This window comes from Struthio camelus, chromosome 10 (genome assembly GCF_040807025.1).
Source record: "Struthio camelus isolate bStrCam1 chromosome 10, bStrCam1.hap1, whole genome shotgun sequence".
NCBI classification, from domain to species: Eukaryota; Metazoa; Chordata; class Aves; order Struthioniformes; family Struthionidae; genus Struthio; species Struthio camelus.
The window spans coordinates 12,722,098-12,748,954 of NC_090951.1; the positions used below are offsets into that span (position 1 = coordinate 12,722,098).

A 26,857-nucleotide genomic window follows, 5' to 3' on the forward strand; every position below is an offset into this window, starting at 1 on the left:
GGTTTTCCCATTAGGGTGCAAACAAGCAGCTGAGTTTTAGCATCTGCGTGGGTACTCAGCCATAATAATTTGACACAATAGCATGTAAGGAAAGCACATTATACTCTGTCAGCCAAGTCTGATACTGTAGTGCTTTTGTAGCATTCTTTGGAGGAGCGTATCTATTAGCTAAAGTGGGAAGACATACAGTGCATCAACTTTGATCAAATACATTGCCTCATTTAAGTATACTATCATAGTCTAATCTTGAAATGGCAATGGAAAAGGTAACAGCAGCAAGATCATCCTCAAAGAAAGCAAACTTTTTAACCAGCCAGAGACAAATAAACGTTTCTCATCAAGGTTTTCAACTGCTTATTCAACTGCTGCTAAATCTCAAGTTTCCACCAAATTCTGAAAGATTGTAACCAATGGAAGACAAACTCTATTAGGAGTCCGTGATATCAGTTCATTCAGGTTGTTTCTCTTATCATATCTTAAGTCATGTGAGAGCCCTCATTAACCTAACTGATGAGCCATACCTTAACATATGTTACTTACTGGAAAAGACCTTCCACTGTGGTAGAAGAGCTGCAGAAGGAGATAACACGTAGATTCAATCTTCAATTACGCTCCCCCCCACCCCTTCCTACCGAGAACTTTTTCAATAGGCTGGAATACGAAATGAACATTCTGGTACTTGCACAAGAAAATGTTAATCACCCATATCTAGCACGATAGATAGAAGAGAAAGAATAAGTCATCCAAGGAAGCTCTGTATGCTCCCGAAGTCCATAAGAAGTTTAGGAATATTTCAGGGTCTGCCATCTGCTCGCTTTCCGACAGACTGAATGCAAGATGTCCCTCAGTATATTCATAATCGCTAACAACCCTGGCCTAAATTAGCAAAGGATTTAGCATTCATTTCTATTGCATGCTACACAAATGGTCTTATTCACAAAGCACCTTACAATTTCTTCTTGCAAGGTATCTTAAAACCAGCTGCAAATCTGCATTAACTGGATCCACATTCCAAAGAGAAAATGGGCCATAATTCCATGTTGCAGGCATTCACAGTCTCAAAATAAAACTAGATCTTTTTTTCTTTTAAACAACAGAATCACGTTAAGGAGAGATACACAAAACCAATTAATCTCATTAAAGAGCAATACTCAGAGACTGGAGGGTAAATTACAATAAAAAAAATAAAATAAAAACGTAAAAACAATTCACTCTGAATTTTTGTACCATTTATGCTGATGAAGGGTAGAGTCTTCTGCTTCCTTAACTTCAGCTACACCATCTAAAAATAAATATGAAATAACTTTTGGGTTTCATATCTATACTGTACAAACCAAGTACTTCCAGAATATTGCAGTAGTGTCATAAAAATAACGTGTCAGCATCTGGATTAGTTCTGCATTAGATCTGTATTTATATTGGATACTTCACATGCAGAAATATTTCATAAAATTAGTAAATCATCTGAAAATTGTAACTAAAAAGAGACTATTATACTTCGTATTTAAAACAAAACAATCCCTTCCTCCCATCACACGTTCCCAGGTTAGGAAAAGGTTTTCCAGTCTTCAAGATATCCAAAGAAATTTAAGTTAAGTGATAGGTATCATTTCAATTCTTATAATTGCTACATTTAATAGTTTGAAAGAGATACACAAGATTGCAAAGGAGTTAAAGTCTACATAATTACGCGCTCTGAAATTTCCTTGTTTTCAGTAACGAAAGAGACTGCAATGGGTATTTAACTTTGAATTTTAGAAAGACTAGGTCTGCCAAATATTGGTGGTAGAGCAATAACTTATTCCCTATTTAAACTAAAAACAGTTTCCAGGCAGAGTAATTTCATTCTTTTTGATATTAAAGGCTTTTCTGGAATATTGTTTCTAAAGTTTCTTTACTGAAGAATACCTAATCTCTCCCCTCAGTGAAACAAATTATATCTTTTTTTTTTTCCTGACTAATTCTACACTGCTCCCTTGTTTAAAAAAAAAAAAAAAAAAAAGCAACTCTGATCCTTATTACTCAAAATACTCGAAGTGAGTTTGGACACTTTCCATAAATACTGTGGAATTCTCATAAAGATCATCCCAAACAACTAGAGTATACAGGAAACTAATTTCAAGAATACATTCCCTGATATCATCAGACAACACTTTCTAATTGAGCAGAGAGCACTCTGATTTTTAAGTAACATTTCAGATAGCTATATAAACAGGGGGAAATGACTAGGTTTGTGCCTGTATGGAGAGGGAATGGGGCTGTGCATGCGTGTGTAGTGGTTCTTCGAGGAGGCCAAGTTGAAGGTTTTTATTCCCCTCCCCTAAAGGCAAAAGGCAAAATCCCTTCACAAAAAACTTGCAATAGAGAAGTAAGACTTCAGGGTAATCACTAGCTGCTGCTCAACTCATGTGCAGACATTTCCTAGCAAAATGTTTGCAGTACTTTTTATTTATTTGAAACATGTCATTTTTAGAAACTGAGAAAGGTTTCAGAGATTCATTAAATAGCTAACATTGACGTTATCGTCACAGTTTAAAACCTGGCTTTACAGTAACTCTACTAGTACATTTCTGCTAAGAAAAACAGAATCTACCATGATGAGCACTAGCATCTTATTTGACTTCTGTCTTCTGCAACTTTTTAATCAAGCGGCTCTCATCTCTCCAAAGTCACGTGACAACTGCAGCCAGATGACCTTTTATCCATTTTGATAGCTGAGGTCAAGCCAACCGCTTTTAAGCCTCAACTCACTGTCTGCAAAGGCATTTAGGATCTAACAACTGCCTTGACCACCCTTGGGAAACAAATCAATCAATCCACCCTATTGGACTTGAGCACATTCTCTGCCATCCTGAAATCAGGGGGCGGGGGAACCAATCTCCCAGTGAACAATACTGTTATTCACCTCACATATTCCAACAGGTTCCAGCTTCCTTAAGCCCTATGCCTTTCACAGCAAAATGCTCATCCTCTCTAGAGGAGAGATTTCCTGCTCACACATTCAATTCAGAGCCAAAAAATTCTGAGTCTCTCAAAAAAAAAAAAAAGAAGACAAAAAAAACCCCAACAAAAACAAACAAAAAACTCACACACCCACTAACTAAATAAATACGGCCCATAGCATCTCCGGGTCACTAATTATCAGGTATTTATGGCTCACTGTAAACATTACCTATTTGGTTCTACTCCGTATGCTTAGAAAAATCTGCATTTGGTAAAATGACCTTTAGGTTGACATATAATTACCAAACTTTCATTCAAGTTTTTTTTTTTTTTAAATGCTAATTTGTTTTTTTTTTTTTTTTGCAAATTTTAAAATGTTTGGTAAGTTATGAGAATATTTACCGTATGGATGACTCTCCAAAGTCATTTGGGAAGATCTACAGCTTTCAGTAGCGCTTTCCTGTATATTGGGCAAGTTGGACACATTTTCTGGACTGACTGCTTCCTCCTTTATGCTTTTGCACACAAAAAAAGACATTTTTAAAAGAAAAGTTTTAAAAATATTTAATAGTTAAAGTATTTGTAATCATACTTTGAAATTCTGTTGAAGTGATTTTAATTTTCCTTCTAAGACATACAAAAAATACAAAACTTCTAAAAATGTACTTTTCAATCAATCAATTGTACAATAATGTACAATTCAATCAATCTCACCACAGGGCTGCTGAACTTCAGTACCACAGAAAAAGCATTTATACAGAAAGTCTAGTTAAGAGAACATTTAAAATCCTGATGGCAGCAATATTTCCTCTGAACTGTAGTCATAAAAACCTATTGTCACTAGTCTGCATGCTAAGCGGGGGGAGAAGACAAAGAAAAAGGGTTACTGATTCCCTTTCGCAAAGGATTTCAGTCTTTCATTTTTCATTCTGATTTGGAAAGAAATAAAAAAAATTCAGAATACTCTATTAAATAACAGTTCTTCACTTGTTAGTAAGAGACCTCTGGCTCTACAGCTGTACAGCCACAGGCTTCACAAGCTGGACTCAAGGATTTAGGAAGCATTGCAACAGAGACAAGCAACTTGAGATCCCTGAGATAGACCTGCAACTCTCTCCCCTCTGCAACAGTGGAGCAAGTTTCCATCAAAACATTACTGAGATGGACACAGCCTCATACAATTTTTGAAATGCTGAACCATCAGTTCAAATGAAAAATATTTTTTCCATTCGCTCCAAACAGATAGTACTATAAAAGGACTGAGCCTATTCTAGCGAGCCTTTGGAGGCTCTCTGTTTTGGAGATTTAGCATTAATACCTATGGCAGGCATCCTTATTCAGAACTGAAGCAGCTGACTAATTACTTCAAAGGTAAATTATTAGGAATAGAGTCATTTTAATCCTAAATGATATCTTTAACCATTTACACCTTTAAAACATTCCTATCAGCTTTCCCAAATAATTCCCAATAAACAACTTAATGAGGTTAGGTAAAATATAGCACAGCAAATACAAACCAATAACGTTTGGGGGAAATTATTTCTGAGTTATGTAATTGAAATAATCAAACATTTCTTTTCAAAAAGTCAATATTCTAAGTTTTTCTGAAGAGTAATAGCCTTCAAATGTCTAAGTCAGACAAAAATCTAAACTTATTTAAAGCAATTGGAGTTCTACAAAATGTTTACATATTCTCATACCACACAGGCACCCTACAAGCAGCCAACCAGCAAGAATGCTCCGCATAAGCAGAGAAAGGACTTAAAGGTTAGGGGCTGACAACTGGGAAAGTAAATAGTGGATGAAGTTAGACAAAAGCCTGGTATATTAAATCCGGAATAAAGCACCACAGGTCTTCATAACCAATATGTAACTATGCATACTGTGCAACAAGAATATTCCTGCAAAAAAATGCTTTTAACCAAGGCCTGGTAACCTCTTGAAATGCGGAAACACTTGCAATGGAGAACAGTTTGTGTTTCTCAAACTCCAATAATCAGGAGCAACTAAGGAGTATTTTCCAAGCCTTCATGAGATGATATCCAAACATCACGTAAAGAGACCTAGGAACCTAGTGCTTTGATTGTCCATTTATCCACCAGCCAATCAGGCAGTGAATTGGAGAGATCCACATGCAGTGTTGATGTACCACAACCTCCTCCATCATCCTGGAAAAATTTGGGGAGAAGTTCCCAAAGAATAGTTTGCTGAAAAAAACCCAAACAACAAGCAAACCCAAAAAAACTTATAATAGCATAGAAAATATCCTTCATCTTCACGTTATTTTATAGCATCTTTTACTGAGTATAAATGCTCTTAGTCGCCTCTGCTGCAATCATCATGATCAGAGATGCAGAAGCTGATGCATGATGTGCACCTGTTCAGTAATAAGGCACCTTCCTAGCCATGGATGACAATAGGTAAGAGACTGCACACCACACAGAAATCCAACACAAAACCAGAAAAAAGGTAGAATGCTTGTCAAAATAGCATAGACTAAGCAGAGGTAAAGTAATCTGTCACATACTTGGAAGATACTGAAACACCTTCTAACCCTCAGGTAATTCAGCTCAGCTTCTGCTTTAATACAGGGAAGGGAGTCAAGCACATGGAACAGCTCCCTGAAGAACTTGCAAGACTGCTCATATGCTTCAAGCCAAAAAGAGCCGAATCAACTGCTGCTCTCGGGTAACGCTTCCAAGGGCCCCAGAGGCCCTGTCTCAGAAGACTTCCAAGACTGCCTCTTTCTGTCTTGGCAGATGCTGAGAGCATGCCAACTCAGCTCTGATGTCTTAAAGACATCCTTTAAGACAAGACAGCAGCATACCGATGTTAAGATAACAGAGCCAGTATTTTTTCACTGCATCGTTCTCAGATGTCCAGCAAAGAAAGAAGGGTAAAGGTGTGCTATTCATGATGCTATCACACACACATAACATCAGCATGTGAGGGAAATAAGTACATGCAGAAATGCACAAGGTTTACAGAACCACAGAGATAAATTCACTTGTGTCACATGCTCTGTCAGTGTCAGCTGATCTCAACTTCCCGTGGCGTCAAGAGCAGAGACAGTGATGAGGACCACTACATCTACAAACTGGCTTTCACAAGGCAGTAAGTGGCTTGAGCTGTGTACTGGATGATATATCTAAGCAGCCACCTGGTGAACAGATGCCAAAGGAGAGACAAGAACTGTATTCTTGTAACACTGACCTGGGTGATCTTGGGACTTAACAGTGCAGTCAGAAAAAGGTACTATGTTCAGGGGAAGATGACTGGGGGGAGGAAGAAAAACACTCAGGAATCTCACTAAAGTAGTTCTGGTCTACATTAGATATTCCAGGCAGTGAATCTTGATGGGGAAGGAAGGACCAAAGCCACAGCCAAAAAGACTGGATGTTGAGACAGCTACTCATTCCAGGGCCAGAGGTGATCTCCATTGTACACTCAGCAAGTAGTATTTGAGATGTGTAATCTACTTGTATGTTCTCAGTCCAGACACACTTAGACAATTCACGTGAAAGGGGAAAGCCCTCCTTCAGTTTCATCAGTAACTGCTGTACCACAGGCTCTCCTCCCACTGCACAGCATACCCAGGGAACAGCATATCATTTTGACTCAACACAATTACTCTGGCAACTTTATCTGATGGAAACTTTTTGAGTCCTCTCATTTAACTACTGCCTTAATTGTTGCCCTCTTCCCCCCCCCCCAAAAAAAAAAAAAAGGCTGCAGTCAGGTCTGCAGTCTCTGTTGTTTCAATAATAGTGTTGTGCTTGGTGAATCTGCACAAAGAAATCCAAGTGATTGCATTATATGTATTTGAAGGGGAACTGCTGCACACAGCACCACAACAGAGTTGTCTGGATTCAGGTATAACGTGCTCTGGTGACCACTATGAGGTCACCAACCTTGCTGTTTAATAACAGCATGAAGCAAGAAATAAATCTGAAAAGGTTCTGCTTGAGGTAGCAGAAGCCTCAGAGCCCAAGAGTCTTCTGTAAGGAATGAAACCTGTAAAAAGCCTTCCTAACATCAACAGTACAAAAGCTGTTCGTTCTCTCAAGTACCGATTTTTAGGGTTGAACACAACGTAGGAAAAAATTCTCTGGTTAAGACTAAGGTCTGACACAGTTTTAGATAAACACTGCAGAACTTCAATGGAAATGGAATTCAGAGGGAGCAGGCTAACTCACCCTTTTGGCTGGCATAAGTCACAGGAAACATAACCTTAATTATTGTATCTAACCCCGAGACAACACATCCATTTCTCATGATGGCAGTTCAAGGAGCTTTTATGATTATGAAGCAATACTTACACTCTTAAAAACACATTCGAGATTTGTTCCGCTCTTTGTAAATACTAAAAGATTTGGCTTGTCAGACAAAACCCAGTATTTTTTCAATGATGGCATTCCAAGCAGAGGAGCGAGTGGCTAAAGAAACACTCCTGAACAAGATGCCAGACAGGCCAGAATGAAAAACTACAGATGTCATGTTCGTATGAATTTTGAATTGACAGTCTGGGACCCTGGACAGACCACAGCAAAATTTGTTCTTGCACCTAGGTAAATTAACCAGCCTTGTAACTCACTGACGAAGCATGTTCTTAACTCTCACAATGAGGTTTAAAAAAAAAATGTACCTCTTATTTATTTATTAAATCTGTGATATCCCTGAGGAAAAAAAAAAAAAAAAACAACTACCACACGTACAGTATTTACTCAATTCTAACAATTTACAAAACAGATTGATCTGGAAACGCAAGGAAGACGTACACGGGGGCTGTTACTGCAAAAACAAACATGTAGCCATACTCATTAAGAATACAACCCTAACCCTTTTAAAACAAAAACTGACTAATCTTTCCAGCTTGAATACCGCAGTTGTACACACACCAACAATATGCTTTATTGGGGTGGTGTTCTGACTGGTAAGCACTCAGAAAAAGCTACTGATCATAATAAAGACAATGGAAATTGAGTTCAGACTCAAGTTTTTATCATAAACTTGACTAGCCACCTCAAAGGCTAGTTTAAGATTTTCTAGAATTTGTGTTTTCCCTTCCATAATATTTTTATGGCTACAGAATATAGTCAGAGAAAAGCAGATCTGCACAAACACTATTATCTTTATGTCTAAATGAAAAACATATTCAGTAATATTAATAATGTAAATATCTAATTAATGCAATGGAATTTTTTCCTGTACTAAAACATACGCTGAAAAAAAGTGGTAAACACTTACAAAGTCTCCAACTTCTTCTCATGAGATACCACCTTCACATGTCTGCACAACTTCTGAAGTTGTTTTATATGTTCCGGATTGTCTGTTCCCAGCCCCATAGACAAAATCTCAGATCGAACATTGTATTCATTGACAGATGTCTTCAAATTTGAAAGCCTGGTAACTCGGACCTTGAATTACAGAACATAATACATGAACACAATAGTTCATAGACTGTTTCTCTCCACCTCTAGGCTGTTCTTCAAATAAAACAATAAACGTATCCTCATTTATTTATACCTGTAAACAATTAGTTTTCTCCAGTTTTCAAAAGGGAAAATTTCTTACCTACGTTCCATTGATTTCAAAGTATCACCCTCTTTTCCACTCTGGTAACAGCTCAAATAACCAATAGCTAGTTCCATCTAACAGAACCAAGAAGGCAAAGAGTATGAAACCCTGGTCCTGATTACACAGGTTTCAGCCAAAACACACAACATACTTCAGTAGTTACTTTAGCTGTGACTAATTTCTAGACCCAAAGAACGATAAAACTGCTGGGGCAGTGGGAAGCAAATAAAAACCCAGAACACCAAAGAAATAAAAGTACAAAAATCAAAGACAAAGTACTGAGACGCACTAGACCGGAAAAGAAGCTATTAGTGAGGATTACTTCTAGATGATTTTTTCTTTCTACTTTTTTCATCTGCAATAGTTGACTGAAAGCACAGACAAAAAATTGCAAGATACATTCCAAAACACAGGAATACCTTACTACGCTCTGTGGCAAGACTCAGCAGCCACAAAAAGCACATCACAGATATCGTAAAATGAACTTAATTTAAGACAGACATCATGACAATGCAACCAGCTTGATCAGACCACTGTTAGAGAGACTTACAATGCACGGGGATTTTTATTTTTGCCCTTTATTGTAACTTTCAGAACAGATAGTGCTATTTTGCCTTTTAAAGGTTTCCTTTGAAGACAGACAGAGTTAAGGCAATCTCTACCTGCAAGTTTTTGGGAGACTAGGAGAATATTTAGGGGAAGCATTACCGTATGCATGACCTACTCTTAACTCTTCCCTAGCCAATCTCTTCCAGCCAGTACTGCAAACAGCGATACTTGGTCCAGTCCGTTCTTATGGGCCACAGAATGGACAGAGGAACAACATAAACATGGCACTGACCTTGAAGTTCTAATTCCAGGAAAAGCTTAAAAAGTCAACCTTTGGAGAGAATCAATATTTAAAGCAGTTACGCCTTTTGTCCGAGATTACTACACTGATAAAACATAACAGAATCTCTTAAACTCTGGAAGGATCAGAATCACAGCCTTTTATATTAAACTGATGGTTATGGGTCCCCTTTTGAATGCTGACAGAAAGAAATTCAGTCGATGCCCCAAAGAGCAACAAATCTTCCAGATGATTAGCACAGGTAAAAGGATACCAAAAACAAGAACAAAAACACCTATTCTTGCTACTTTGATCAAAACTCATGGGGGAGGGGGTGGGTTTAAGAGCTTCTTCTAATTTGCAGAAAAACATGGAATCAAACTTGCTGCAGGAAAAAGGATTGCAAGAAAATATGAAAAACTCAAGAAGAAACCAGGGCATTTAAAAAGAGAGCATCAAATCTAGAAGTTCACTGTACCTGAATCACTGCAGAAACAAAAATATCACAATACAACTGTTATATACTGATCATTGTTCTCGCAATGTGGACAGATGAGGAAGAAACATCACCTTCCCCAACGCCAAGCTGGCGCAAGAATCATAAAAGACAGCAAAGTCTTAGAAATATAAAGAGAATAAATCTCTAGAATATACCTCTAGTATAAGAGGTCTTAGACATCAGCAAATAATCTTAACATTAAAGAACAAGTGTCATTCTTTCAGAGGAAAGTGTGACAAACTATATAATTGATTTTACAAGAAAATAATGTTTAAAAAATAGTATTTCCAAAATATGTTATTAGCTTTTTTGGAAGAGTCTGAATGACTTTTAGAATTCATTTGTTGCTCTGTTACTGGTGCAAACTCAGCTTTCCACATTTACAGTTCAAGATATACTCAACCACATATTCTATGTACGCAAACACTAATATTAATGAAGAGCATTATGTGGAAACTGAACAGAATAAAATTAAAATAAGAAACAACAGAAGAAAAGGAAGAAACAAAACCATTTATAATGGAGTTTAGATAAAAATATTAAATATGTTCTAATGCCGTAATTTTATACTTACCATTGGGTCAACCCAAATTGTATTTCCCAAAGTAAGCACCATTTTTGCTTCATGTGGTTTTCCTTTAATTTTGTGATAAATATGACTAGTAACCTAAGAAAAACAATTTTCACTCCATTTGAGATGTACAGCATAATTTTGCAGCTATTTTAAGCTCAGAAAGTTACTTCATTGTAATTAACAATAAGGGTATTTAACAAATAAAAAACCCAATTTTTGAATTAGCTGATGAAATACTCAAAGTATTAACAGATTAAAAGAGTATCACTCCTTGAGGAAGGAGCTTCCTTAACAGAAGGACACTCAATCACAGACCAATTTACAGAGGTTACCCTTCCCGCTGCTCCCCACAGATTCAAGAGTACCAATAACTTATTTTGGAACAGGTCATATGCACTCTTCCCTCACTTTGAAAAATTCTGAAGAAAAGAGAAAAAAAGATTTTTGGGCTTCTCCAAAGAGTTCTTTGGAAAACATTTCCTAAAGAAGCAGTATGAGATTTATCAGTTGAATTGTACTGATTAAAGCATCACTTCCTGAAATATCCACTCAAAGCTGTCTTTTGACAACAAAGAGTAAACTAGCTGGTAAGGCAGAGTATTAAAGATCATCTTTTACTTAACTTCCGTTTGAAGAAAACATGAATGCTTACTGTGACTAATACATCATGTATTACATCATTTGGAAGAACTATCCTATACATTTCACTTTATTATTCTGTAGGCATAAAACCAAGAGAACTAACTTCTTGGAATTATCTGGCCCAGTAATACAGGTATCTGTTGGTACAATTAACAAAAAACAACAACAACAAAAAAAGAAATTTGAGAATTAAGTTTACACTTTTTTAACTGCTTCCCCATAGAAAATAAAAAACAGAAAATTTACAGAACTTAAAGGAAACACTAGGAAAAAATGGATGAACTGTACCCTTGGGTTCCATTCAATTTCATTATCAATGGGTTTCACGCTACAAACTATAAATTCCACAGCCTGAGGTGGCAGACACTGAAATCTTGCAGGTAACTCAAGCAGTCGATGGCTCTCTACTTGACTCATTCTGCCTTCATCTATGTATTTAATTGTAACATTAAAGAATAATTTTTCTTCTTCCTTTGGGGAAATCTCTAGTACCTGAACCCTTCACAAGGGTGAGAAAAGAAAAACTGAATTATTATTCATACTATCAGTTGTAAAAAAAAGTTTTCTTTTTTAATTTACTCTTTCCTAATCTTTTAGGAATGAAAATTTCATAGTAAGTTAAAACATAAAACTTCTATTTCTATATTAAAATATTACACATTTTCTATAAAATATCACATAGAAATATGTGCATGTGCACACATGTGCGCTTCTTCACTCTATTTTCCATTTGCTAAATTAAAAAAAATACAGGCTGGCTTTTTAAAGACCGTCTTTTTAAAGACTGATTTGAATAGCAGTAGGGTTTTTAGTTTGCTGCTTTCTTTTTTTTAAATAGGGAAGGTTTAGGTTATTTTGTGTTAAAAAGTGCACCTGAAAGTTATTTAAAATTATTTTTACCTGTGAAAAAATGTTTCCTCGTATAATCCATACAATGTTAGTTTCTCCACCTTTTCCACAGAGACGTTATTACTAGGTTTCTTAAAATACTCATTAATTTCTTCAGCAAGAATTGCATATTGGTCCTTTTGTTTATCTACTATGCGACCAAAGTAGTTTGTTGCATTTACAATATGCAGAGGCACGACCTGAAAACATAAGATACATTGAAAAAATGGAGGAGTGGATGATTTCTGAGATTAATGACATATGCATGTTCTCGTATCCAAGATCACTTATGTTTTGCAAGCCCAGAGAAGCGACAGAGGTGCACAAATTTCAGAAACAGGTAAGAATACAAATACTACTAACTGACCATTCTCCAGAGTCTAGTGGATACATATTCATACAGCAAGAACCAATACCTTAAGTCTCAGTTAATGGTATTCCACTTAAAAAACACCAGTGAACTATATTGCCACTGGCCAAGGTGCTAGCTACTAAGGCACTACACACTATTCAGACTTAATTCTAAATATTCTGGCCATGCCAGTGGAAGCAGTGAGAAAGAGCTGGGGGAATGAGGCCAGACAGCATAGTAAGAGGACCAGAAAGATTATTTCCACTTAGTAAAAACCCTGAAAGAGCACAGTGTGTCTTAAAGCAATGAAGCATTTTACCGGATTCTGAACTAAAAAGGAAAGTGCGTTTGAACAGGTCTCAAACTGATAACTGAATCGCACAAAAGACACCTGGGTTCTGCAGTCAGGATAACCAGAAGTAACTAGATGAGGAAACAGGAAGAGGAAGCCACAACTGCTGTCTCAAGTGCACCACAGGGAGTCCCTGCTTCCAATAGGAGTCTCATGAAATCTTTCATGGCCTCTGGCAACTATGAAAACTCAACACATGCAGCTTGTCAAAGGGTTTGAACTCATACCTACCAACAAAAGCTTGTATATCAGGCAGAAATGATGATGCCAAAGAAGCCATCCAGTTCTCTATTTTCTGTCCTCACCACCATTGACATTTGGGGACTGATAATGCCCTTTAACTGCTTGACTTGAAGGCACCTGACCTCTGTACAAGCCAGAACAGGAAGAAGGTGGAAGAGGCTGATCCAAATGTGAGACAACCAGCACCTCTTAGACCTAAGTGCTACCTTTAGAAATAATAACTGATGTCTACATTTGCCCTTAGCAATCATCATCTAACAAGGAGCCAAGAAGAGAGGCTGTACAATACTGCAGTAAGGGAAGAGACCCCAGTATAGAAGGGAATGACATGCCAGGTGAAGAGAGCTGGAGACAGACATTGCTGGGACGTTAAGAACAACAACAGCAAAGTCAAACCAACAACCATGAAGGTTTGTTGATTGTGAAACCATAAGAAAAAACGTCCAGGTAGAAGGGCACTCTGTCAAAAGTTTAAAAAGTATTGACACCTTAGTAGGAAAGACCATCCCATCTTGGGAGATGAGGGAGGAGGTGTATCACATTCCTCTGTGGATACATCAGGTGAAAAAATACTAGTCCAAATAGCAGGACCTGAATACACTCTTTTTTCCAGCAAGTCTGATTTTAGTAAAGAAAAAATTCTTGCTTCTAACAAAGCATGCATTCTTTTCCAATTACACTTCTCTTCCCTCTCCTCTAGAAGATTAACTCTTGTCTCTTCTACAATGAACATTAATTATTGAACTCTATAGCAACTTTAACTTTTGTCAATTTTGGTCAATGGTTTCAATTTATGGGAGGAAATAAACAGAACATAAGACACCTGCCCATAGAAAGCTAGGCTAGAAAAATTATCATTATTAAAGCAGAAGAGAGTCAGAGGGCAACTTAGAATCACCTGCAAAACAATTTTAGCTCAGACTAAGAAGGAATAAGGAAAAACATGACACTGCTTATTTACGCTACAACCCCTGCAAGTGTGAGATGAAAAAAACCTAAAGAACAAACATCCCAGAGATATAGTATATAATACAATAACATTAGTATAATCTAAAAAAAAAAAAAGTAGTAATATTACTACTGACATATTATTGACATATATGTCAAATATAGCTACTTAAGACCTGTCTTCTTGGTACCTGAAAATAAGATAGATACTAACAACTTACTGTCACACACCCAGGCGTTGGTGTAATTTTATCTGGCACATTCTGGGACATGTCTGTTTGTACATTAATGTGATGACGGTCTGGACACACTCTTCTATTTCTATGTATTGGGGGAAAAAAACAGTTTAGAAAAGAACCTTTTGTTTTCCGTGGTAAAACGTGACTTAACACACTAAAACTCTGCAGCAGCCCCAAATGGGATAGAAGTTGATTATGGAATTGCACCAATGCTCAGGGAGACAGGTAGATAAAACTGTAAAAACAATCTTAATGGCTGAAGTTTGTAATAAAAATATCACCTTATTTCAGGGGAAAATAAGCACGAAAAATTAACTTTTTTTTGTTCATTACTCATAACAGCATTTACACTGAAGTCATACCTGCGAACGCTTTAGCTTCCTCCCTCAGGAACTACTTACATTCCTGTTGTACACAGCTCAGAGAAGTCATCATCTACTTGCCCACCTTCGAGGGACAGGAGAGGATAGGGGAGAGGGTAAAGCACGTACTGGCACTGCAGAATTGTGTCTAGAATACTAATCAAAGCAATGGCTTGAAGCTCACTCTAGTACATCTGGGTAAGAGTTAGGAGCAATTATGCTACTATGTCAGACTATGTATTAGTCTCCACAAAAATATGTTAATATTTTTGCTCTTATAGAAGTACCTAACGAATGAAACAAGTAAAACAGTGAAGAGGGAATCATGAGCAAAAAACTGACCTGAATAAAAGTATCCAACAAGAAAATTAATCAAGTAATTGGTAGCAGTAACCATTCAGAGCAGATAATGCCTTGTTGTGTAAGTACGGGTGTTGGGAAAACTCGTTATTTCCTTACTTGCAAAACCCGAGTGTTTTGAGATAGATGCACAGTGGCCTTTCAAGCTTCTTCTCTTCTTCAGCTTCTAGCGCCCTGGCAGTAAAATCATGCAGTTCTGGTGGAATTTCAGCTTCAGCACGCTTCAAATAGTGCAGGACCCCAGGAGCATGGCACGCATCGTTTTCTGTTAATAGTAAGACTGACCTTGCTTTTGTATATTCCTGATCGACAAAAGAACCCTAAAAAAAAGTATTTTTAAAAAACTTTTAACTTATCCACTGTGTAAGTATCAAACGTTGATAATAACTTTTCCAAGAATTACTCAAACCTTCTCTAGCACATTGTGGAAGTTCTCAGACATGTTGTGTAGACGCTGACCAAAGATTCTTGGAGAAGGAGGAAAACTGAAATGTATTACGCAAGTTGCATCTGTAATTCCCAAAGACTGCATGCAGTCATCTGTTAAGACTAAAAATATGTTTTATAAGCACAACATATTTAAGAATTACTACAGTTATCTTAAGTATTACATCACATTTGTCACAGCTGCTTTCTTTTCCCCATTCATTGCTTCAAGAACCAAGAGAAAGGTCTTTTCTAATACACTCGCATAAGGTATTATGTTTCTTCAGTCAATAAATTTCATAGGCATACGGCAAAGACACAGGATTACACACTAGTCTCCTCTAATCATCTCTTGTATAATCTTTTATCTTGTATCAGTATTATCAAAGCTTAAACCTGATTTATTTAGTTCATCTTCAAACCACATTTACCATCAAAACATTCCTCATCCAAGGACAAGGCAAACTATAAAAAAGGGGAAGTAAAAGACTTTCAACTGCCTTCCCTGCAGACATTTCTAAAATGTAACAACGTATTAACCCAAAGAATCTGCATAACCTCTGGTTAAGAGCCGATTTTCCAAGAATCAGAAGAGGAAATATCTCCAGATGACCAGTCTTTACCTAGAAGGTTCTCTGAGATGCTGTAGGACATTGGCATTTGTAGAAAACCAGGGTAGAGGAGCAGAGGTTATTCAAGACTTGAGCAAGCAAAACTGTTGTTGTACTAAAAACTAGCTAAGATCCTCGCAAGGGTAACCATACAGATAACATCAAAGGTTTGTGGCTTTGCTCCAGTTCAAGTCCTTGTTTCTGACACTGGCTAACAGAGATGCCTAGGAAAGCTACAAGACTAGGGCAAGCATATAGCAATACCCCCACCCTTGTGTTCAAGATTCAGTAGGGTGGTGTATCTTGCAATATAACAGTCCCTAAAGTATTATTCTGCTTTTCTTAACAGTGGCTGAAATCAGCAGGAATTAAAGTAATGGGCAGGAGTACAGAAATAACGATTTGACACTTGGCATTTCTATTTCCTTTCAACTTGCTGAGGGAGAGGGTCAAAGGACATAAGGGAAGGAGGAAGGACAGGGAGAAGTAAGAAGCAAGCAGCTGAATCCATTAACAGCAATGAAGCTTGGGATAGTTACTGTAAAATACGAGACTACGGAAAAATCTGACCAGGGCATTCTCTTGAGAAGTTCCTGAAATGAGTCATCATCACAGCAGGCAGATACCTACTATTACAACAACAACAGTGAAGAAAGCAAGCACTCAGAGTTCTCTGCTTTTAGAAAGACTTAAGACATGTGGAGCCCGTAGGTGACAAAGATCTACTACTAAAGTGATGCACACAAAGTCAGAACAGTCTTTCTCCTTCAGTACCTAGCACCAGCCTAGATGGGATAGGCATGGGTGGTTAGCTCTTGGCTGATAAAGATGATGAGCTGGTTTCTCATGAAGATCCAGAACTTGACTTGAAGCCTAGAACTTGACTCGTGATGGCATTTCACTGTCAACCTGTAACACGCTACGCGGTATGAGGAAAAAAAAGTTCTCCCTGTACTGCTCGGGCCTGAATATGAACTGTTGTGAAAATGAAATATCATTTTCAAGTAATCCTTCTCACATTAAAAGAGCCTTCAACACTTCAAAGTGATTGCCTTTTTTTTCCTTTTTTCTTTTTGTTTAATTAGTTTTACTAAAAATAAAGATTATCAAACCACTAGGGTGTTAAGATGGCCTTGTAACAATACAGGAAGTATGATCGTAGCTATTATGGAAAACACCTGAAGTAACGTAGAAACGCTAACACAAAGTCAGATCAATGGATCAGATGTAACTAAGTCAATATTCCTGCTTTCAATGTACAAAAGGGAAAAATGAAGTTTAAAACTGCCTAAGAGTCTCTAGTCTTTGCTACTGCAAGCAGCTTAAAAAAATAAAATTCTACCAGAACACATGGAAAATGTTTATGCCAAGGCTTATGAGCTTCTAAATTACCTCATACTGAAAATACTTTTGTATTAGTACACAATCATGAAACTGCAGAAGTTCTGTGAGGGTGACAGAGCACTGGAACAGGCTGCCCAGAGAGGCTGTGGAGCCTCCTTCTCTAGAGATATTCAAAACCCACCTGGACACGATGCTGTGCACCATGCTCTAAATGACCCTGTTTGAGCAGGGAGGTTTGGACTAGATGATCTCCAGAGGACCCTTCCAACCTCAGCCACTCTGTGATTCTCTAAAAGTCAGTTACAACAACCATTTTTTAGTACTAGTATTTCAAAGAACTCCCTTATGCTTCCTCTAATACGTAAGGCTTACTAATGATTTTCCTCTCATCCACTGGCCCTGGGATTCAGAAAAACGGAAACTGCATTAGCTGCAGCGCTAATAAGTAAATAACTGAAAAAAGAAAAATTCATAGGGAACTTACTCTGTGGAAGCAACAGCAAAATAAGCTAGTAGAACATAATTCACCATGAAGAAATAATCACAAACTGACAACTGAACAGGAAGAAAATACTCACCTAACACAACATGAGTGCCAGAACTATATTTTTTTGTCCAGTGCTCTAAAACAGTTTTGAAATTAAACTTGCTTTCTTTATGTATTTTCAAGGAAAATACTGAATTGCTCTTCAGTGCCTGATGAGGAGATAAAAAGTTATATTCCCCCAATACCGCAGCAACTGCTCTGATAAACCCTAGTTTTAGTATATTTTGTTAATCTCCAGCATACCTTAGTTACTGTAAAGGGAGAGCCAATAAAGAAGTTACTTTTCATAGAAACAATCTAGAAATTTCATATTTAAGATTAAGCTTATTCATTTTCTGTATTAAAAGAAAATTAATAAAGCCTAGCTTCTTACAGATTAACGTATCACAGTTATTTAAGAGGTGCAAATTCCATTTGAAGTTTGGGTGCTTTCTACGTAAGACATTCCCGTCACTTAAGCTTTTCTAGAGCTGGCAGAAGGTTGGGGCTGCGAGCTATTTTTAACAGAAAGAAATAGCTAACTTCCAAACATATATTCCTTCTTTCTTCTCAGAAGTCAAGACATTTTAACTTGTCATATTAACATTTTAAATAGCATGTATCTATGTAAACTGTACTTTGTTACCTGATGAACCATTTCTGCTTCATTTATTGAATTAGTGAATATCAGCATCTTTTGAACATTAGGTGTAAAATCCAGTATTCTGAGCAACACAGCAATTCTCTCACTGTTTAAGCAAAGCTGCACAACCTAAAAGATAATACAAAACATAGGGTTGCTGATTCAAGTGATCCATACACATTCTGCTACATAATTCTTCCTTTTATTAAGCGTTAAATGTTATGTAACACCATCTAATCGAAGAGATGGCAGTACATACTAACTCTTCTGCTAAGAGTACAAAAAAGATACCATTCTTTGAAAGAAGATCAATTTAGGATAGCTTTCAAAAGCATATATTCATATAACAATCACATCCCCGTATTTAAACATCTAAATAAAACGCTCTATTGAAAAGGCCACCATGATTTTTCATTTATCCAATTTTTTAATCAAATTTATCAATATAAGTTTGGCATTTTCCAAGTATCACTCCAAAAAAAACATACTACACTGCCCGAAAAGCTCTGTCAATAACTAAGCATCAAAACTCTGACAACTTTCCATCCTGTCAAACCACAAATTCAACTTATCACTAGAAAGGATTTTTTGGTTTTTTTTTCAGGTTTGTGTCATGTTTCAACTGTCTAGTCATACTAATTTCCAAATATACTTAATCTCTAATTTATGACAGTCTCGGATACAAAATAACTCAGATCACAGTTACAACATTCTGGATTATTCTTAAGGACTACAGCATATTAACTGGAAATTAAGTGAAAAAACACCTAATAATATTTAATAACTTTGACCTAAAATTTCCAGAAACCAAGTTCCATGTTGTATAGCACACACTGCTTAGATTAGTAAAACTAGTATTTTACAAGCACTGCCTTGGAATAAACTTACTTTGTAGCTCCGCCATTCCCAATTAATGACTCCAAACACATTCTAATAAAACTTTCATCACAAACTATACCATTTACAAGCGCTTCATAAAAATTGAAACCTACTTGCACTAATAACGAAATAGCTGGGGGAATATCTTCACCTCAGTCCTACAAAACACATTAAAAGACCTTCAGCTCATTCAGTGATTAACGTTACAGAAGTTTTCTAAGAATCACCTGAAGCTGATATATGGCAAATGAATCTGAACAGAGTTTTAAGTTACGATGCCAGCACTAACCACTTAAAGTAAACCAGCAGACTTGTATACTGAGCTTAATCAGTTCACAGACAATAAAAATATCTTAGCATACAAATAGTGGCATCACTCCCAAATTTTTACCTGTTGCACATTTCCATATATGGAAGCTTCTTCCACAGTGGTTATCACAAGGTAAGGATCATTCATGAACTCCTTCATTAAACGTGCTATATGTCTATTCCAACAAGTTCCAACAGCAACAATCTGATGCGGTGAATATAGCCGTTCTTCTATAATAATACTTTTCCTGTAATACTCCAATATAGTAAAAACCTATTAAAAAAAAGAACAATACTTCTTTCTATCCTTTTATTCCATTCCAGTGAGTACGTAACCACAGTGAAAAGGACACTATTCGATCCAACAAGTGTTTGGTTTGTGCACTTTTATCCTACTATTGAGACTTTCTGAAGAAAGAAGAAAGTGACAGGAGAGCATGAAGGAATAGCATGCACATGCACACACAAAGTTTATATCATCTAGAAGAGACTGTAGTAATCTATTAAGGGAGGCAGCTAGCACAGATAAATACCCAAAGGAGAAGCTTCAGCAAGCCTTTTACAAAAATCTTCTAGAAAAATTAATCTTCCAGTTTTACAGGTCAACCTGCTAACAACAAACAGATCTGCTAAACAGAGAAACTGGAAAAACACATCACCTTGTGTGTAAATTTAGCCTATGCCTACAATAAGTTAACCCCCTGGTTTGTATGGGCATACAACAGAACAGAAAACCAAGAACAGCACCTTAAGAAATACGCAGTTGCCACAGAATTTTCAATGACTTAAAAAAATTAGTTTTCAATCTTTTTCTATGAAGTTACAGATGCCATCCCTTCTTCAATATGGTTCCTCTAGACATCAAATTAAGAGAATTGTCTTCACAAACTCAATCCGTAAAAAATTTTCAGAAAACACTCTTAAAGACATCTTTAGGGATCATTATAAAAAATTTAGTTCACCAGACTATCTATGATCAGGGCAGAACCGTCGGTCTGTGGATCTCCAGAAGATTTAAGGAGCAGTCGAAGACAAGATCTGAAGACCTTCCTCAAAAGATAGGATCATAATGCAAGATTGCCACCGAGAAGGCAGAAACTTCAGGAAAAGGATTTATTCAAATATGAGAAACACTAAGCTGAGATGAAAGCAGACCTAAGAGATCAGAGGCAGTCAGCAAAAAGTAAAAGTTAAGTAGAAGATGAACCCAATCTGCCAATACGCTAACTTGCCCCCCCCCCCCAAGAAAACCATTTATTAAAAAGAAAGATCGCAAGGGAAAGGCAGAACGAATGCATTTCTAATGACATCAGCACACACTACATAGGAGACAAGCAACCCAGTAGTGAAAGGGCATTAAGAGTTTTTGGCACGTAAAGCATCACTATATTAAGCAATTTTCTAGGGTTCTGGCACAACTCTAAGAAGAAATCTTTCTCAATCTGGCATTAAACTTATCCAAAGCAGCAATGACATCCCAATACTTTTAACTATTAACATTTCTGCAACATAATGCTCTAGAAGAGCTGAAATAGCTCAATTACTATCAAATGACAGCTTCCATTTGAAACGTCATCTCTTATTTTTTCTTATTCAAGACCGATGTTTTTGAATAGCACAGAAGAGCCTACAAAATGTTACACTTCTACTTCAGAACATGAAAGGGGGGTAAAAAACAAACTATTTTTGCAACTGGTTAAGATCAGGTAGATACAAGCACTATATTTTATAAAATACCTTTTCCACAATCTTTATATGGTACATCTGCACTCTGTCTCAAAAGAAAGAAGGGATACCCCACTGGATAAGGATCACATTTCATGTCATTTAGGATGAGACCTGCTGCTACAAAGGCACATTGAAGCGACTTCACATACAGCAAACTAGGCAATCTATCCCCATTGAGAGATTTCTCTAGCTTTTCATTGTTAGAAATTATTTAAGAACTGGAAACATGGCCCTTTAGTCTCATCATCAAATTTTAAATAGGTAATATTAATAAATCAAGGAATTTTAAAAAATCTATGACAGCGAAAAACACAAATGTGTCTAAGCTTTCTTGCATGTTGATGACACTATATGCTGTAACATTAACAGAAAGCATGTCATAAGATGCCTCAAAGCAGCAAGCATTTTCACATGTTCTGCCAAAAAAGTTTTAGCAGGCAAATACAAACTATGTTTCCACAATCCTGCTTTCCTCCTCCCCCACACTGATCAAGATATGCTTTCATCAAGAAGAAACAGCAAGACCTTTGGAAGAAATTTACATGAAGAACATAATTGTGTGGCTGGCACGGTTTTACACATAAGCTGCTATGTAGTTTACTCAAACTTGAGTTACAAGCCACTGTTTGAAGATTAAGATGAATACATACTTGTCAATTAGGAACTTAATGCTGTTTTTTAAACAGGATTCTCTGAGTTGGCATCACCTTGCTTGTGCCAACACTAAATTATGATTATTTCCAAAAGCAGAGGTTTCATAAAGCCAACTTCTACCTTTTCACGGAGACTGAGGAGCTTACAAATAAAGATAGTTCTTGGACTGAAGTTGGTCGTAACAGCAATAATGGAAGGGAAAGGGAGCTTCCTAAAGGTAAAGGATGCAAGTCTTCAAATAAGACTGAAAAACAAAGCAAAACAAAAACTCGACACTGAAGCCATGGCTACCGTGCTGAAAAAAACACCTGTAAGTCTTTGGGAAACCATCCATGGCAAATGAGACACAGCATAATAAAGTAGCAGCATAAGACAGGACAAGACAGAGCACTTCCATTAAATAAAAACAAGCAAATAAAAAAACATCTATGGATGGCAGGCAAAGCAGAACAGGTTACAACCCTACTTTTCTAGTATTTCGTTCTGCTAGAACTACAGATTTTTCGAATTCTCTTCACAACTTATACACTGCCATAGGGGTTGAGAAGGGTTGTTTTTCTGAGTATCTTCCTGCATCTTCAAGACTGTTACGGGCACAGAAATGAAATAGCATGTTACCATCTGAACACGAAACCCATTCACCTGTTCACTAGCTTCAGAGAACAGTATCTCAATCTCATCAAAAACAAGATGGCAAAGTCTGAGAAATAACAAACTGTGATGTTCAAACAGTCTCAAGAGGCTGTACGGTGTAGTCACGATAACTTCACCTACAGGTTAGAAGAAAAAAAGTTATATTTTTAATTCATACCTTGAAAGAGTATGAGTAAAAATACTATAGAACATACTCACGTTATTAGAAAGGTCCTATCTGTATTTCAGATGCATCATCTTGAATATTTATATACATACATATGTGTGTATATATACATATATGTACACACACATGCATGCATATATACATGCATGTGGGGGGGAGGGGTACGTACACACACACACACACTTTCTGACTTCTGGTTGACAGTCATTTTTAGTCTGCTGGTGCATTCTCTACCCCTGGAGATTTTCAAGCCCTGACTGGCTAAAGCCCTGAGCAGCATGATCTGATCTCATAGCTGAGATTGTTAAGGGTAAACAAAAAGCTCACAGAGGATTAGCAAAACTAAATAAAGTGTTTTTAGTAAATATAGATTTAATAGGGCAAGTCTCTCAACAGCTTTTCTGTCTCTTCTATGCTTCCTCTTCTCTGTGAAGTATCCTCCACACACTACTACTGTTACCTATACAAATTTCTTAGAATTTATTGCAATAAGCAGATTGCAATAAACAACTGGAAATTGCCATAAAAAAAGAAAATTTCAAAGAATAGTAGATTCATAATTTAAGCAACTTTTTATTCAGAGAACTATTATCTCCTTTTTAATCCTTCACTTTTCCAATACTCTCTTTATATTAAGAGTAGAGTAGAATTGTATCCAGTGTGTACGCTGTAAAGAACCTTAGACCTGTCCCCCAAATATTTATTTTATATATATACACACACACACACACACATATATATATGCATACACACACACACACACACACATAGATATCACCTTCGTTTGCAATAGATATCACATATCAACCAAAGCTATTACAAAACTACTTCTAAATCAAAGTCCAGCATTAATCTTCAGCATATCCCTACAACTAATCTGACTCAAGAGTAATTGTCACGGAGCTTAAAACAAAGATGCTGAGTATGCAAGTGTTAGATTCAGAGGCAGAACAGCGCAGAATAGCTTTAATAACATTTACTGTTCAATAGCATTACTGGAGCTTCATATACCACTACGGAGTTACAGTGTTCAAGAGAGAATTATCACTTTGTAGAATAAAAGACCTACAAACTATTAATTGCTTCTTTCACAATGTTCTGAAATTAAGGCAGCCCATATAGCTTTCAAGCATAATTAAGTAATAAATATAAAATAAAAAATAAAAAAGTGTTCTTACATCCTCGATGAATTTTCACATTTCTAGCTTCTTCTCTGTTTTGCCCAACTATTATCAACATTGGATGAAGCGGTCTGGAGCATCTGCTGTATGTTTTCAATAATTCAAAAGTAAGTTGTGCCTTCTTCCATCCAGGACATACGATTAATGCTAGTGGCTGTATACATATACAGACAATTTTACACAGTATTAGACAACAGTTCAGAATCTTAAATTGTATTTTTCACTATTTAAGGGAAAAATAAAACCTGCAAAACAGAATTTTAAATACTTTAAAACTGAAGCTTTTAGTACTATAATATATCCTAAATGCAGATGTTCTAGACACAAGGAATCACAGGTCAGGTTACCTGGAGACAAAAAGAAGGATGCATGCAGCAACATACAGTAAAACGTCCAGAAACCTAACACAGAAATAGCAGCATCTTATCTAATCCGAGGTTGTACTAGACAATCTCCAGAGGTCCCTTCCAAGCTCAATGATTCTGTTTCTATGATCTGATAAAAGCTACAAAAGGAATTCAGATATTTAAAACAGCTAATATAAATCTGAATTAAGTGCGGATTGATTATCACCTTGAAAGCAAAACTTCATGGACTAAGTGATATGACATTAATCACTTCTTAGACATTACTTGATAAATGAGTTTTAGAACTCCCCATTCATGTAGTCTGTAAGCCTTAAAGCAGGAGGCTTATATAATCTGCCAAACATTATAGAGCTATACTAAGAGTACTTAACATGTATATATTAAACATTCAGCATTTTTTGGATCATTATTCTACATCTGTACTTTAAAACAGAAAAACTGATACCACTCTGTAATATATACATACCCCACTCCTACTTGGCAAGGATTTGTAGCAACTTTCTGACTGCAAAAACGTAAGAACTGGCGGAACATATAAGAGAGGATCATTTCCCTGAGGTGAGATGGCAAGTACATCACATCCTCGAGCTATTGGTGGCCAACAATAAGATTCTGTGAAGTTAGGGCCTAAAAATTTTTTCCGAATAAGTTCCTACAGAAAGAGAGATTAAGAGTTCCACATGAAAAATTGGTATTTAAATGTTAATGCAGGTATTTAAATGTTAATGTTAAATGTAAATGTTTAAATGTTAATGTTAATCCTGTTAATAAACAGGATAAAACATGGAGTATTTTAAAGACTTTTGACTCACCTCACAATAAACATACTTAGCATGAAGTATGAAAAAACACCTGTTGGGGCAATGAGTTATATTAATAAGCTAAAATTAGATTCAAATCTCATAACGTATGGCAGTGGTTGATACATGAGAAGAAAGCTGTCCAAGTCTGACTGATCTCTCTAAAGTTTCTTCATTTATTCAATTACAGGAACAGTTTCCTAAACGTTCTTCAGTCAAAATAACGTATTACCACAATGACATATTATCTGAGGTCTATGTTGGGGCATGATACTTAGCCTTAAAGACAATCAGTGAGACACTAAATATTAGCATTACCTTTTTCAGATCATCAAAAAGTGGTGCTGTTTCCAGAACTGAAGATGGTTCAATTTTGTTGCTAAGAAAAACAAAGTCTCCTTTTGTACTAACATTTTGAAAATTCTGAAACTGTATGACAAGTAAAAGACAGTTTTAAGGACAATATGTAATAAAAGGGTTCAATTTGTATACAATAACAGAAAAGCATTTCTTGTTCTTTAAAGACGGTATTTTGATGAAAATAGGCAAAACACATTTATCTCATCATTATACATATTTAAAGTGTATTTACAGTTACACAGACCACAGAGGTGAGACAAGCCGCTATTTGTACCCCTTTCTTAATAAAGGGATTGGGATAACACAGCAACCGTCTTAAACTACTCAAAAGGACGCATTATATGTTCCATGCACAGTTAGTTCTCAACTATACCATTAAAATACAATTAAAAACTGACTAGTACAATTTGTGCAAGACAAGTTAAATGAAAGTTAATGCCTGAAATACCTGCTGTTCATCTTTAATAAAGTGGGTCTTCAGAGGATCAGAATTTAAGAACTGCAGGAGTCTGAGAAACGGCCAGACATGAAGTTCAATATAAAGAGTAAAACATAATTTATAAATATCACCAATATTTCTAAAATCTTTTCACAAAGCAAGAATTCATTCACAAAGTATTTCTGATGGATTACAAATTGCTATACTAGCTTTTCAGCGTCTAAAAACAGCACAAAGGAAAACTTCATAAAAATTAACTGGTAACTGCCTCAAGTTACAGAGAAGGGAAATCAGATGTGAGTGTAGGAAAAGGGTTTTTTGAAGTTTCAAGAAATGAAAAAAAACCCATACTTTCACATCAGTTAGAAAGTGAATTAAAAAAAACACTCTTACTACATATTCGTCTGCTGACATGCAGCCTAGGCAATCGTCAAGCACGGCACAAAGCAATTCATGTTCTTATTTCATTAAGTTTGAGAACATATTATAAATTATGGTAAGAATCAACTGAAGTAACTTAACTTGTTTAGCATGCAGAACAACATTTCCTCAAAACATGCTTGCTATACTATTTTTTAGAAGGAATTGCTTTTTTGGTGTAGTGTGGATAAATGTCAGCAACTTCAAAATCCCCTCTTCCTCCAAAGCATATGTATGCATCTTCCCCCCCCTCCCCCCCCAAACTTCCTCGGAATAGTAACCAAAAACATACTACAGCTTCTATGAATTTGGTTTTTATTTATTTTAAATATTCTACACATTGAACCATACCTGCCTGCATGAAGAGAAAGAGTTGTGTTTTCCTTGAAAGGCAAACCCGGCATTGCTTTAACAATCTAACAGGAAAAGATGAACAAATTTTTTGAACATTAAAATACTACTCAAGAAAAACATTTCAGAAAAATATTTAAGTCTACAGAGTCAAAACTGGATTTCTTATCAAACTCCAGAATTCTCCAAC

The 26,857-nt window shown here is 36.4% G+C and overlaps 1 protein-coding gene across 7 annotated transcripts in view; it reads right to left on the reverse strand.

The window, feature by feature from the left end:
• Positions 1 to 26,857, reverse strand: part of TDRD12 (tudor domain containing 12) — a 42,429-nt gene that overhangs the window by 1,096 nt on the left and 14,476 nt on the right. For 3 of the 7 annotated variants that reach the window (XM_068955433.1, XM_068955435.1, XM_068955437.1), the window contains 18 exons: positions 26,668 to 26,732; positions 25,906 to 25,966; positions 25,416 to 25,526; positions 24,764 to 24,949; positions 23,927 to 24,083; positions 22,571 to 22,698; positions 19,629 to 19,820; positions 18,362 to 18,487; positions 17,768 to 17,885; positions 15,218 to 15,357; positions 14,908 to 15,128; positions 14,069 to 14,168; positions 11,965 to 12,152; positions 11,353 to 11,563; positions 10,423 to 10,515; positions 8,191 to 8,360; positions 3,346 to 3,458; positions 1,228 to 1,282 (listed from right to left, as the gene is read on the reverse strand). In XM_068955433.1, the coding sequence (XP_068811534.1) occupies positions 1,228 to 1,282; positions 3,346 to 3,458; positions 8,191 to 8,360; positions 10,423 to 10,515; positions 11,353 to 11,563; positions 11,965 to 12,152; positions 14,069 to 14,168; positions 14,908 to 15,128; positions 15,218 to 15,357; positions 17,768 to 17,885; positions 18,362 to 18,487; positions 19,629 to 19,820; positions 22,571 to 22,698; positions 23,927 to 24,083; positions 24,764 to 24,949; positions 25,416 to 25,526; positions 25,906 to 25,966; positions 26,668 to 26,732 (2,435 nt within the window). The remainder of the gene's footprint in view (positions 1 to 1,227; positions 1,283 to 3,345; positions 3,459 to 8,190; positions 8,361 to 10,422; positions 10,516 to 11,352; positions 11,564 to 11,964; positions 12,153 to 14,068; positions 14,169 to 14,907; positions 15,129 to 15,217; positions 15,358 to 17,767; positions 17,886 to 18,361; positions 18,488 to 19,628; positions 19,821 to 22,570; positions 22,699 to 23,926; positions 24,084 to 24,763; positions 24,950 to 25,415; positions 25,527 to 25,905; positions 25,967 to 26,667; positions 26,733 to 26,857) is intronic. The other 4 variants (XR_011143127.1, XR_011143126.1, XM_068955434.1 and 1 more) reach the window with 3 other exon arrangements.